General features: G+C 31.2%; 1 protein-coding gene across 3 annotated transcripts in view; it reads left to right on the top strand.

Annotated features, from left to right (window-relative positions):
- Positions 1–14,657, top strand: part of LOC143222197 (uncharacterized) — a 99,723-nt gene that overhangs the window by 75,469 nt on the left and 9,597 nt on the right. For 2 of the 3 annotated variants that reach the window (XM_076448304.1, XM_076448305.1), the window contains 6 exons: positions 714–870; positions 1,498–1,546; positions 1,723–1,809; positions 7,834–7,978; positions 8,776–8,925; positions 10,371–10,477. In XM_076448304.1, coding sequence (XP_076304419.1) covers positions 714–870; positions 1,498–1,546; positions 1,723–1,809; positions 7,834–7,978; positions 8,776–8,925; positions 10,371–10,477 — 695 coding nt within the window. Of the gene's footprint in view, positions 1–713; positions 871–1,497; positions 1,547–1,722; positions 1,810–6,801; positions 7,813–7,833; positions 7,979–8,775; positions 8,926–10,370; positions 10,478–14,657 lie in introns of those variants that run through there. The other variant, XM_076448306.1, reaches the window with a different exon arrangement.

The raw sequence follows: 14,657 nt of genomic DNA, 5'->3' as shown, positions 1-14,657 counted from the left end.
TAGGTTTAAATAATTAAAAAAATAGGAAACTATTAAAAATGAACAAACACAAGCTTAAATTAACCCTTAAATGGCAGCATCATCAACTGATGCTGCTACCTACAACATTCCCACTGTTTAAGGGTTAATGAAATAAAAAAAATTAAGATTTTGAAAGTAAAAACAGTGGGAAAGAAAGTTGTAAAACAATTTATAAATAGAAAAAATAACTCTCTGAGTATTAAAATCACAAAAACTGAGCAGTAAGATACAATAAAACTTAAAATACTATTCAGTTGATGTAACAGCTTATCCTGCAGAGGAATATACAAGTTTTATTGTTGCTATGTATATGTGTGGTGTTAATGAAACTACAGGAATAAAAGTCAAAGAGAGTATATAATAGTGTTATTAATGTAACTGTGAATATTATTAATAGTATCACCCAGTTTCTGTAGGAAGTAATTCATTTTTTATTATGATGAATACTTTGTAGTTAAGTTTATGACAGATATTATACTTATAATGAAAATTATGTGAAAACCTTTTGCAGTGTACAGTGTGTTTGCTTTAGTCTTTACATATTACATAAGGTTGGAAGTTTTCATTTACTCAGTTGAGCATGTTTTTCAACTCATGGTTGCTTTTAAGAAGTTATCTAAGAGTTTAGAATATTTCATATAAACTATTGATGAATCTTTTAATCATGTCATACTTTTATTGTTCTTTCACAGATATTAGCATTATTAGAAGAAGAAGAAGATATCAATCAAATCACAGAATATTTTTCGTATGAACATTTTTATGTCATATATTGTAAATTCTGGGAGCTGGATAAAGATCATGACTTGTTCATAGACAAACATGATCTTAGTAGACATAATGATGGTGGTGAGTAGAAGCATTAACTCAGGAGACATAGTGATGGTTTTAAGTATGATCAGAGCTCAGTGAAAATAATAATGGTTTTGATTATGTGATGATTATCCAAAAAGGTCATATTCTTGAGAATGATAAAAATATCATACCTATTTTACAAATATTCTCCCTTACTGTAAAAGTGGTAACTTGTAATTAAATATGACTTATAAGTTTGTTTATAGTGATTAATTGTACTGCATGTGGCAGTTTTCAAATTTAAATACTATTATAAAAACTTGAGAATGTTGATGAACCACATTCTTTCTCTGTTTATAAATATAGCAAATGAACGTAAGCTTTGGTTTCTACTATTGTTGGTGGTTGCACACAACATTCTTATTGTTCTAGTACACAGTGATTGACACTTTTAAATTCATGTTAAAATTATTGATTCTTGTATTATAAATACTTGTAAATATAATTACAAGAGTGATCACAATTTTTTTTACATAAACGTTTTAAGTAGAAGACTTTCAGATGTTGAATAAGAGATAGTTTTGTACAAAATTGTGGTAAATCTGTTTTATATAGGAAACAAAAGTTTATAGAGGATTTAATTCATCATTTTGATTTATTTTAACATTTTCTTTTTTCCAGCTATATCCCTTAGGATGATTGAGAGATTATTTTCAGGCGCAGTAACACGGTAAGTTTCTATGATTGCCTAAAGTTTTATTCAGTACATGTACAACATAAGTATTTTTTGAACCAGTAACATATAAAAATAAGTTTTATTGCATTATTGTATTTGCCAATTAGTTATATTAATAATGAATATTTATTTCACTTCTCCTTTTCTTTGATATTTCTAATTTGTTTTAGTGGGCTAATCCAGAAGGATGGAAAGATGAGCTACACAGAGTTTGTATGGTTCTTACTTTCTGAGGAAGACAAACGGCATCCTAGAAGGTATCAGTAATTGAAATATCCATTTGTTCTGTCATATCCAGAAACCTTTTGACAGATTCAAAGCTATCAAGATTTAAAGCCTAGAATAAGGAACTCTTAAAAAAATAAACAAACATGGATGGAAATAGTGTCTACATTATTTTTCAAGCTACAGTTACTTATTTTAACTATGTTTACAGTACCTATCAATTTTAGTCAAAATACTGAACTTTTTTGATGATCCACATTTACCATTTTTAAATTAACAATTTTTATTAATTTTTTTTTTATGTTGATTTATGGAGAATAAATTTTAAGCTGCATATGTGCTTATACATTTAGTTAAATGTTATATGTTTATCAACAGTTTAATTCTGCATTGGCTTTTATTCCCCACCCAACCATTATTTAGTGTTTACTGAACCAGATGGTTTTGTGTCTGAAGTTTCTTGTAAACATAAGTTTAACAAGCATTGAATACAAAGGAAGCTGCAAACAACAATATTATGTATTTAAAGCTATGTATATCAATTTTCAATGAAATATAATCAAGTTTTTAATCATGAACATTCATAGCATTTCAAACAGTATATCAGTCTAGGTTATGATGCGAAATACCCACCTTATTTTGCTGTAGGCGTGTGAAACAAAACTACAAATAACAGTAATAAAATAATGCTAGAATAAGTACCCACACTTTCAGCAAAGTACAAAAGCACTAGAATAACTAATCACTTACAAGAGATGAAAAAAATCTACTGTGGTAATCATCTAATGTTAGAAAACTCACTGAAATAGTTGCAGATGACCACATAAAGACAAACTCTAACAGTGAACTTGAAAAATGTTCCTCAGTGTGGGAGTTTACAGTTATTGGATTAGTGTGCTATATATTGCACAAATTATTTTTCAAATAATGCAAATTAGTAAAACACTAATTTTTTTTTTTTTCACTGGCAGAAAGTGAAGAATGAAAAATATTCTTCAGGGTGAAGAACAAAGGCACTTTAATTAATTTTAAAACTATCCAATGACATGCTTAATGCTGCATTCATTACTATTGTTCAGGTTTCAGTAAAATATTTGTAGCTGTTTTTACTGTAGTGATTTGTAAAACTTCAATCAATAATAATAATAACACTATGAAGACTTATAAATTCATATGTTGTTTACTCTAATAAAATGAAGCATTTCTAACAAGTATAACAGTGCTTCTATATTTCTGCTATGTTTGAATGGCTTTAAATGCTTATGTGGGAAGCAAAAACGAACTTCAAAGTTTAAGAGGGTGACAATCTCAGCTTTCAAAAATCATCTTAAAAGTAACCCTACAACCTTTGCAGGGCTTTGTTTACTAGCTGTGCATAAATTTTGGTGGAGTATACCTAGCCTTTTTTGCTGTAGGCTTTGGTGCTTTAATGGTTTTAAAGAGAAACTTGGCCACTAATGAGATAAAAAAAACTAATAAAATCTCTCATTCTTTATAAAAATCAACATAAAAATAATTTTATGACTTGCACAAGATATCTTTTTAGTAACATTGCCCACATTTGAATAAAATATTCATAGCCATTTTTTTCTGTAGGCTTATGAAACAAAGGCTGAATAACAATTATAATACAAAGAAAAAATGGATAAATTTTGTCTAACAATCAGAAAAACAACTTTTTGCTATTATCACTATTTTAGCAATGTATGCACTATTAAAAGTTTTGTGAAATTCCTGGGTGAACCTTATTCAGAACTATTATCATGGTTTCATGGTTTGTGATGTTGAAATACTGTGTGCAAAATTATTTTATCCTGGACAGTAGAACTTGCAAACAGAAATTTTACTTGTTTATCTGTTGTAATTAATTAATAGATAATTCAATCCTATTAAATAGTTTGTATGGTGAAACTAACTGGAGAACGTAAGGAAATTTAGAAATATTTAAAAATTAATTTAATTCAGTAACAGTTGTACATAAAATGAAAACTGTAGTTTATATAAATGTTTGTTTATTTTTTTGAATTAACAAAGCAAGTTTGTGGTTACAAGTAAATACATGTTTTAAACTACTATTGATACTTTTATGTACAAATATAATTTTTATTTCCCACTAAAAAACAGTGGTTTCAAATGCAATATTTATCAAGTTTGTTGTTAGAAGATTTTTCCAAGGTATTAAGTAAAGATCACATTTATGTTGTTTTACAAATTCTATCTGCACCAGGGGTCAGCAACCTGTGGATTGTGAGCTGCATGTAGCTCTCTGTTTACATAAATGTGGCTGTTTATAAAACTCCCCAATAAATAACATGCATGAATTCTCATTTGTCAGATTGAAGACTCAATCAGGAACACAGATGAAACAATAATATCAGATTCTCTTTATTTCATTGAACTTTTTTTGTTTCTTAAAAATAAAAGAAACGTTTGCTTTCACTTTACAGTCAAATTCCTAAACCTTCACTGCTCACTTAACAGTTGTCAACTAATTAGAATTTAAGTGTGAAATGTAAGCAGATGTGCAGTGAAATCATTATGTGGTTTGAAATGCAATGAAACATAAGGCTGGCAATTAGGGTTAAAAAGAAATGTTTAAACTTAGCGATAAATTCATTAAAAAAAATAAAAATATTCAAAGGTAAAAACTGTTTTGAAAAAAGGAAGGACAGAAGATGAATATCAAGAATTTCAGAATTAATGGACTGAGTCATTTTATATATATTTATATATATATCTGTATGAAGTCCTGTCCTGTAGTGCCTAATTTGTAAAGAAAAACTTGCCAACAACAAGGAATCAAATATAAAAAGACATTTCTTAAAAAGGCATGAGAAGTTTGCTGAAAAGTATCCACCTGGGGAGAAAGAAAAACACATTTGAGGAGTTATGTCATAGGACAGACCAGACAAAATGTATGTTTGCTAAAGTAAAATATCATTCGGCAATAGTACTGCTGCTCAAGAAATAGTAAAATGAGAAAAGCCATTCACAGATGGGGGAATGTATGAAAGAAAGTTTTGTTAAAACAGTGGAGTATCTTTCTAGCAATGTATTTAAAAAAAAACCAAAAAACTTTCAAAAATTCAAAATGTGTCATTACCTGCACAGATGTAAGAGCCAGAACTATAAATATGGCCATATATGTGGCCAAATACAGATTGGTGACATAATTTCAGCAGTGGAATTTTATACTGACAGTGATGAGTCATGCATTATGAATGACAACATACAGGTTGCCGTTCTCAGTACATAGATGAATTCTCAAGGACTTCAAGAAGAGCTGATTCAGTCATTGCCACTCAGAAGATACACTTGAAGGATAGATATTGCATTTGCTATCACTGAATTTTGAAACAAAATGAAATTAATACCAACAGAATAATTTCCATTGCTACTGATGTGGCACTGAGTATAAAGGGTGCACACAAAGGTTTCATTTCTCTGTTTCAAAAAAGTATGGAGCATAATATAATCTAATTTCACAGATTGTCAACAAATTAATGACAAGAGTTCTTAATCCTTGCCACTTTTGTGAATTTTTTGAAGAAGTCAGTAGCTAGTACTTTGATATTATCTTGTATAACAGGGTAAGAGGGCTGTCAAGAGGGCAAGTGCTGAAGCGATTTGCATCCTGTCTCGAAGAAGTGAAGGGCATTGGATATGCTGAGCTAACAAATCCTCATTAGCTACAGAAATTTTATTTTATACTCGACATCATTTCTTACTTAAAACTGTTAACTCAGAAGCTACAGGAAGAGTGGGAATATTATAATTTTTCTTTTGAAAGAAATGGTTTCCTCTGGACAAAGGATGTCATTGTTTATGAGACATAGACAAGTTGGTACATTTTCCAACCAATATAATAAAAAAAAACTGTAACAATGGCCTTAGGTTACTTACAGAAACAGTACTCAAATTGCAAGATGCATTTACTTGGAAAATCCAAGTATTTAGAAAGAAGAATGCAACTTTGTCAGTTTTCAGCATTTGATGGAGTTGATGAAAAACATATTGAATATGAATTAGCAAATTTGCAGAACAAAGATGTTTGGAATTCCAAATTCAAACACCTCATTACTGAACCTAGTAATTTGTAAAGGCAAAATTCTGTTCTGGTACTAGAAAAGAAGTGGCCTGAAATGTGTGGTCATAATAAACAAGACAAAATTCTATTTGAAATTTGGAAGTATCTCCTTGACACCTATAGTCATCTGAAGCAAAACACATTTGGGCTTCTGTCAAACCTTTTATCAACATACTTCTGTGTTTTTTAACATAGATTTCATGAAAAGTAAACTAAGGAGCTAACTGAAGGATGTAAGTCTTGAGTCCTGCCTAAAAATGAAAATCAAAGAGTATTTGCCAAATATCAAGAAACTTTTGAAAGGAGTCCAGCAGTAGATGTCATAGTAAAAGTATGATAAGTTTAAAAAAAAAGTTAATGTATCAAGTTATTAAAGTTAAACTTTTTGTTTTGCTAAGAAGAAAGTAAATAACTGAATATAAGGTACTTGTTATTGTAAGAAATATTTCATTCTGAATATATTTTATTTATGTATTTCTTGATGAATTAAATGTATCCTATGTTTTTTAGTGTATTCATATTCATTCATGTTGAAGCTTTTAAGATGTTTTGGACTTAAACATAAAAAAAATGGTTCTTCTTCTTTGAAGACTTGCCGATCCCTGGATCTGCATTTTCAGAATTGATTCTGCATTTATACTGTTCTGTGTGCAGGCTTTGATTTAATGATTCAGAAGTTTTATGCATAAACTTCAAGTAATTATTGCTATCGACAAATATATTTGTATGTGTTAAAAAGTTGGAAAATATTTGTAATTTACTGTACTTAACTAGAATGCAAAACAAAAATAATGCAGTAACTAGTGAAAATTCTTTTACATTTCTTTTTCAGCAGTAATTGAAAACTTAGCTTTCCTTCTCAGAGTAATAATAAAACTGGTTTGTTTAAGTTGTATTTATTTAAAGTAAGTATCAACTTGCAATATACATATTTCAGGTTGAAAACCTTTCACCAAACCTTTCTTTCATCTTGAAGCATTATAATATGATAGTCAATCTCAGTTTTTGTTAGCAAAAGAGTAGCCAAGTGTTTGTAGTGAGTGGTGTGGGCTAGCTGCCTATCACTTGCAAACTAGGGATGAGCAGTGCAGAAGTCTTCAAGTAGTTTTGGATGAACTTCCAAATGACAAATAATCAAAGTAAACATTTACTGTCTATCTGTTCAAAGTAGCCTTATATTTTTAAATTCATGTTATTGTAGTGTGTGTAATTTTCATGTTTAACTTTCATTTTACATTATTTGCAATTTAAAAAACATTATTCCTTGGTATAGTTTTTGGGATGTAACATATAAGATGTTATCTGACAAGTTATTTTAAATTTTTTGTTCAATAGACAGGTCTTAATGGACAAGTCTTATTAAATGAATTACAGTAAATTAATTATAAATTGGAAATACATGTAATTATTTAACTAATATTTAATAAATTAACTTCACTATTTTTCTCATTCAATTTCAATTTAAATCTATTGATCAATTAACTTTCTTGTATACACAATTTGTATTTGCCTGTGCAAAGAGCTTAAATTGTGCATGACTTGTAGGTTTATCAGGCTTAAACTGTGATTAAATGAGCAAAATAATACTGGCAGTTTATGGTTAAATCTGTAAGTAGTAGTAATGCCACAATGTATTATATTTATAGGCAATATCTTTATTCTTTGAAGTTGGAATTGTAGGTTTTATGCCAAGTGCTGTTGCTTCATTGAACAGCTGATTGGTACAGTGTAATAGGCCTTTTAAATAAATCGATTGACTTTGTGTTGGTGGATTAAACTTAGAAATTTATAAATAGAGAACCCTATATTTTTATGGAAAGCTGTATGTTTCTTTCTTGAATAGTATAAACTGCTCAATTCTTTTTTTTTTCAACACTTTACTGTTCTTTTTTCTCATTGGTAAAAGGCTTTAAGTTAAATTATTGTATTAAATGATACGTTTAGTAGAGTTTCAAAATATCTTTTACAGTATAGAGTATTGGTTTCGGTGTATGGATCTGGATGGTGATGGGTTCCTCTCAATGTATGAATTGGAGTATTTCTACGAGGAGCAACTTACACGAATGGAAGCTCTAGGCATTGAAACACTTCCTTTTAAAGACTGTCTTTGCCAGGTATATAAATTTATTAAGTATAAGTTTTGTTGTCAGTCTTTGGTCAAGTTATAAATGTTTGTAGATTGGAGTAAGATCTTTTTATGTGTGAAGTATTATAAATTTTGTTTCTGTATATTTTTGATCAAGTTACATACAAATTAAGTAATTTAGATATAAAATTAGTGCTTGCTTACATTCTAGAGCTCTGAGTTTCATGTTTGAGATATTAGTCTAATTTATCCCTGCAAGATATAATAAGATAAAGGTTGTGTACCAAAACATTGAACATTTATTATGTCAAAAGCTAGACAGAACAAAATAAGTGAGATGTTAGTGTGCTGATTTTCTCATGCGTAGTATAATAAACTAAAGACTGTATATCAAAATATTGAAAGTATATACCACCAGAGGTGCTATATCAAGTTGCATGAGTGACATATTAGGGTTCTGTCTCTTATCTACTATAGGTAAATCTCTAGATTTTTAGATCTGGAATTTAACTGGTTGATTATCTTGTAATTTAAAAAAAAAAAAAAACAGTTTTATTCTATCTCAACAATGTTTATATGGGTATTTATTCAGGCAATACTAACCAAACTGTTAAAAGTTTTATAATATGCTTATGGGAGATTTAAGAAAGCAACCAGCTTTACCTGATTATGAATTATACCTCATACATAAAACATTAAAAAATTAATTTATTTGTATAGAAATTAAACATGTAGTTCAAACTAATCTCATCATAGTAGAAGTTGATTCAAACATAGACATTCTTGAAATTAAATGTGATATTAGATAAATATTGTTTCTTTCAGATGCTAGACATGATTAGGCCTAAGCACGATGACAAGATATCTCTGTCTGATCTGAAGAATTGCAAGATGACACCTATTTTCTTTGATACCTTCTTTAACTTAGAAAAATATCTTGACCATGAACAACGAGATCCTTTTGCTTCTCAGCGAGTAAGAAGCTACTTTCTACATTTCCTTCTTGGTCATTTACTAATATATATATATATATATATATATAATTTTTATTCAGTGTTATTGCCCAGTTGCCTCATTAAATGTGGTAGTTTAAACTTATTTTTGTGCATAAAAGTTGATGTATCTCTTCCATCAAAAATAGTTAGTTATTATTATGTATATTTACATGCCCTACATTATGTTCTGTTTTAACAGTAGCTACTAGTTAGAAATACATTATAGGCAAACAAATTATGATCTACTTGAGATGAGCACACAATACTGTGTATGTTATTTAGAATTAAACTAAAATTGAACTCATACTAGTTTTGGCACATACACATACTTTCCCTAGCATGTCCTGTTATCTTCCAGTGGAGGAGAGGTGAATGTGCTGAAACTAGCATTAAATCTTTGTGTCAAAGTTTCAAAAAAGAGGGGTTTTTAGTTTAATTACAGCATGCCTAATGGTTTATTTTGAACACTACCTAAATCACAATGCTAAATCAGGAGTTCATTTTGTTCTAGTATTTAAAAAAGTGTCATGACATGTATTATTTCTGATATTGGCTTAAACTCTTTGTATTTAGTTTGCAAATAAGAAAGATAATGTTGCTTCATGATTTGAATGGTGGTTAAGTGTCATAAAAGACTTGATAGATTAGATTAAGTTATATGTGTAATAATATAAATATTTAGCATATGTGACGTAATAGAGAAGGTGCACTATCTTTTAATTGTGAGAACTGGAAGAAATACTTTGAGCCCTAACCAGATCCACATCAGAAATTTCTATAAGGTACAAACACTTGTTTGCAGTAATGGACAATAATATGTTATAATGTGGAAAAAGAGCTGGCAAAATACTTTGTTCTAAGTAGTGTTAGAGCTTGGTTTGGGTGAACATTATTCACCATCTGAAAATTTTATATTGTGTTAGTGGGTATTTTACAGAGCTCATGATTATAAAGCTTAAAGTTTTATTGTGAACAAAATCAATTGTCTAAATGTTGTTTGCTTAATTTCTTACAGTAACTGTGCTGAATGTGAAAATAAAAAATAATCAAGATAACCAAAATAATAAAGTTGAATAAATAAAATGTCTCAGAATTGGATGAATATTTTTTGCAAAGGTTGAAGGTACTTATTTGATGCCCTTTAATTTGATCTTCTCTATTTAACAAATTTTCTTTTGACTTACTGCAAATTCACTAAAACCAGTGGCATAAAACAAAAGAATTTTGGATTTTTGAATTTCTTATAACTGTACCTAAAATTGGGATAATTTTTAAAACATAAGAAACCATATATTATGTTCCAGTTTTATGTGTTTCATATTTTATAAATTTTGTTAATCATATTGATTTCATTTAAAGCAGATGTTTGATTCTGATAATGTGCATTGTGTTTTTGTCAACTGTCTTTTTTTATATTTGTGATAGGATCATGAACTAGAAGGAGTGGAACTTTCAGATTGGGATCGTTATGCAGCTGAAGAGTATGAACTTCTAGTTGCTGAAGAAGGAGCCAATGAGCATCCAGAAGATTTGTAAGTAGTTTTTTACTTTTCTTCTTAAAAAGCCATATTTCTTTTTAGATTAATTCTTTTGTTTTTAAATATAAAAAAAATTATTTTGTTGTTTAATACCATATTCATAAGAGTCACTTGGATTAAAATAATTACTAGCCAGCTGCAGTAACAGTTTGTCAAGTAATAGGATTTAATTTTAGACATATCCTAAATTTCCATTAATGCTAATGGAGGTGGAATTAGGATACTACATCATTTGGATTGAAATTATGAAACTATTTCCATTAATAATTTGCTCCGGTGAGACATTACTATGTCTGTGGACTTACAATACCAGAAACTGGGTTTTGATACCTGTGATGGGAAAAGCACAGATAGCCAACAAATATTAATAATTTGTTGTTGTTTATGACCACTCTCTCACCATTTCATTATTTTGGAAGGGTAACATTAAATCATTTGTATGTTATACAGTAAATTATTTCAAAGTTAAAAATACTTAATTATTATATTTTAATAATAGTTATACTGTACAGAACATTAGATGTGAAATAAGAACCATGTTGAAAAATGTTTATAAAGATGGACATCTTTCCCAATCTACTTGGATATTTATATATACGTCATTAAAACAGTTCATGAAATTACTAAGTATTTATATTAAGCCTTTCACATCTAGAAAATGAGGTGGAATTATGAGATTATAAAATAAAATGAAAGCGAGAATATACACAAACGTTTTAAAGTTTTGGATATATGGATAAACTGTGAAGATTTTGTTTCATCATAACAGTCCTATTCTAATAGCACTACTTTCAAATCTAGAAATAGTGGATGATTTAGTGTTATTAGTTTAATTATTTTTGCTATCTCTTTCAACAATGGGAAAACATAATAAAATTGTTTGCACTTTTTAAAACACTGAAGAAAAAAAATAAAACAATAAGTTTTATAATGTGAAAAGATAATGTCAAAATGAATGAATCATGATTAGTAACAGAAAATATTACACAGAAAACATAGATCACTACCTACTAAGTTCTTAATTTCCAACTAGAAGATGATATACACTTTAACTCTTAATGTATTACAATATGATGCATATGACTCCCTTTATGCACCACCCCCAAACTATCTCTTCGAAGTTTGGCAGTGTTTGAGTGCAAATGTCTTTCTTTAGAACAATCTTAGAAGTGGTTTCACTTTCTTTAACTTTGTTCACATTAATTTAGTTCAAATTTCCTTAGTTTAACTTGTTTAAATACAATTCAGTTTTCTTTGAGAGGGTTAGGCTTACATACATTTTGCCATACATTTTTCATTGGTTTCATATCACACAGGCCTGGCATGGCCAGGTAGTTAAGGCACTCAACTCGTAATATTAGGGTCACAAGTTTGAATCCCTGTCACATCAAACATGCTCACCTTTTCAGTTGTGGGGGCATTATAATGTGATGGTCAGTCTCACTATTCATTAGTAAAAGAGTAGTCCAAGAGTTGGAGGTGGGTGGTGATAACTAGCTGCCTTCCCTCTAGTCTTACACTGCTAAATTAGGGACAGCTAGCGCAGATAGCCCTCTTGTAGCTTTGTGCGAAATTAAAAAAACAAACAAACATAACACATGTGTTCCAAACCACTTTGATTGCATATCACTTATCTGTTCCTGCACCTTCAGCCACAGAAACAGGCAACTCGTCACGTTTGCAGGGAGGTGAAACAGTATATGGAATGCACATTTTTTTAACCTATTACAGTAAAGATAATTTGATCACCTGCTCCAGAGTTTATCATGCATTCTTATACCTTCCCAAATATTATGTTCAATCTTTGTTGGTTTTTTTGAGCTTATATTTTGGTATGTGTTGTTTTATTTCTTGCTATTGTTTTTTTGTTTCCCTATTCTCTTTTATTGTGGTTTACACTGTGCTTTAACCATCCTGTTTGGTGATAGCATTGATGTGCCTGTCTCCTGTAGGCTTTAGGTCGTTCCTCCCTTGCAACCTTTTGGGAGACCTACCACATTCTGGACCACCAGTTGCAAGCTCAGTTTACCTGTTTATTGGGAAAGGTCTCACAATTTACTGTACATTCTACCTCTGCCTAGTTCTCCAGCCTTGACTTTCCTCTTCCTATCTGAGGATTTTGTGGAAATTGTATAAAGTTTCTAGGGATATTTCCCCCTCTTCCCTTCCATAGTTAGCTGTCTATTGTCTTCAACTATGGCCCTACACATGTGGTTCACTTATCTTTGGGTCTTTTTTGGGCCACAATGCTATATTCTTGCAGACCTGTCACCAGGTTCTGTACATACAGGTCATTCTTATGGCCCCATTTTTATGACTTTTTGAGTTTGAAACAATTACTGTGTCCTTGTTATGAGTGACTCCTGTCCAACAGAAATTTCCCTTTTCTTGAGAGATATCAAGTGCTTTTTGTTGGAGCTGGATGTGGCTCTGAGTCCCTTTTCTTGACTTTACCCTTTCTGACCATGTCTGTCACAGTTTCTAATGGTACTGCTGTTCACTTCTTTTTGTGGCAATACATAGTATTTCCTTCCTTTTCCATGGTCATGCCATTTGTCTATTTGAGGCAGTCCTTGTCTTCCTACCCCAACAAGTGTTGTACCTGTTTTCTTTAAACGATTCATATGTGGACATTATTGGTCGTAATCATTACGACCAAAGTGTTGTACCTGCTCTATGCATGTTTTACTGCTGCTTATTTGCCTGTTGTGGAATGGTATATCTTTTAGGGCCCTGCCAACTGGACTTGCTTCTGCCCTATATGTTTCTGTCTAGTGATTTGCCTCCTTGTTTAGCATATTCATATCGTGGGGACTGTGCTTCCACATGTACATAGACAGCTGGCTACTTCTTGCCATTTCTGAATAGTATTCAGCCAGTTCTACTTGTCAACTTCTCAAAACCATATGGATGGAATGATTGATCTCTTTGGAGGGATTCTTCCTTCATCCTCTCAAATTATTTGTACCTCTGGGTGTTTTCTTCAATACCCACCACAGTCAGACCCTATCGTCTCCTTTCAAACTCCATTTTATGGAGCTGGCTATTCAAACTGCCCTATTTATTCCTTTACTTCCTACTGGCAAGATTTTATAACTTTTAGGGTGATGATTGTCTCTGACACCTGTTGTACTCCTCGGCAGGGCTCATGTGCATTTGCTGGGGTGCATAGATCGATCATCAAAGGGTTTCAGGTCATTGGTCTGTGGAGATTTCTCTTCACATCAGTGCTCTTGAACTCCTCTTGTTTGTTGAGCTTTGGATAATTTGGTTTCTCTTGCAAGCTGCCATCAAATTATAATTTATTCTAAAAGTTCTACAGTGTTGCTTTTATTGATCACCCACAGGTCACAAGGTCCTATTCCCTTTATGCACTATGGATCTTCTTTATTGGTCCCACATGTGTTGAATTATTTTGATGGCATGTCATGTCACAGGTACTTTTACTCTCTTGGTTGATCGTCTTTCCTGTCTGAATCTCGTTTATTACAGGTGTGGTCTCTGCATCCTGACATTTTTTTGATATCTCTTTCTGCATCTTAGTATGCCTATTATTAATTCTGCTTCCACCACCCTCAATCCTAATTACCTGTGTTTAGGTCCACAGTTCTCCATTCTTTAGGTTTGGCTGTTGATGCCTTTAGCCACAATTGATCTCATCTTTTCCTATAAGTTTTTCATGTGTTTGTTTCTTTGGGTGCCTCTTTCATCCCTGCAGAACATACACCATATTGCCGTTTCTGCTTCCTCAGGGTATCACCTACCATCTGTGTCTATTCTCCCTACTTCAGCATCCTGTGACATGAGGTAAGTCTTTTTTATTGTTTTCTTTTCTCTTAGGGGTCCATGCTTCAGCTTCATTTGTCATGGTAAATGGTGCCTGACCAGATATTCTTTCTGTACTCTGAATGGGTTCTACTTAAATGGTTATAACCATTTCCAAATATCCTTCTCTCAAGTCCCCACATCAGCCATGTTGATTCCTATATTGCCATGGCCATGTATACTCACCCTTAAGATGAGGTGTTTCATAAAATCACTCATGTAAATTCCTTGTGATAATTTCATCATAATATGCACCTCCTGGATTGCACCACCCAGGGGCAGCATGGATAAAGTGGAAGGGGATTGTTGACATTCCTGCCATGTCTAGATTGAATACATCAATATGGTA

The sequence above is a fragment of the Tachypleus tridentatus genome, chromosome 8 (genome assembly GCF_004210375.1).
Source record: "Tachypleus tridentatus isolate NWPU-2018 chromosome 8, ASM421037v1, whole genome shotgun sequence".
In the NCBI taxonomy this organism is placed as follows: domain Eukaryota; kingdom Metazoa; phylum Arthropoda; class Merostomata; order Xiphosura; family Limulidae; genus Tachypleus; species Tachypleus tridentatus.
This window is presented reverse-complemented; position numbering and strand designations above follow the sequence as displayed.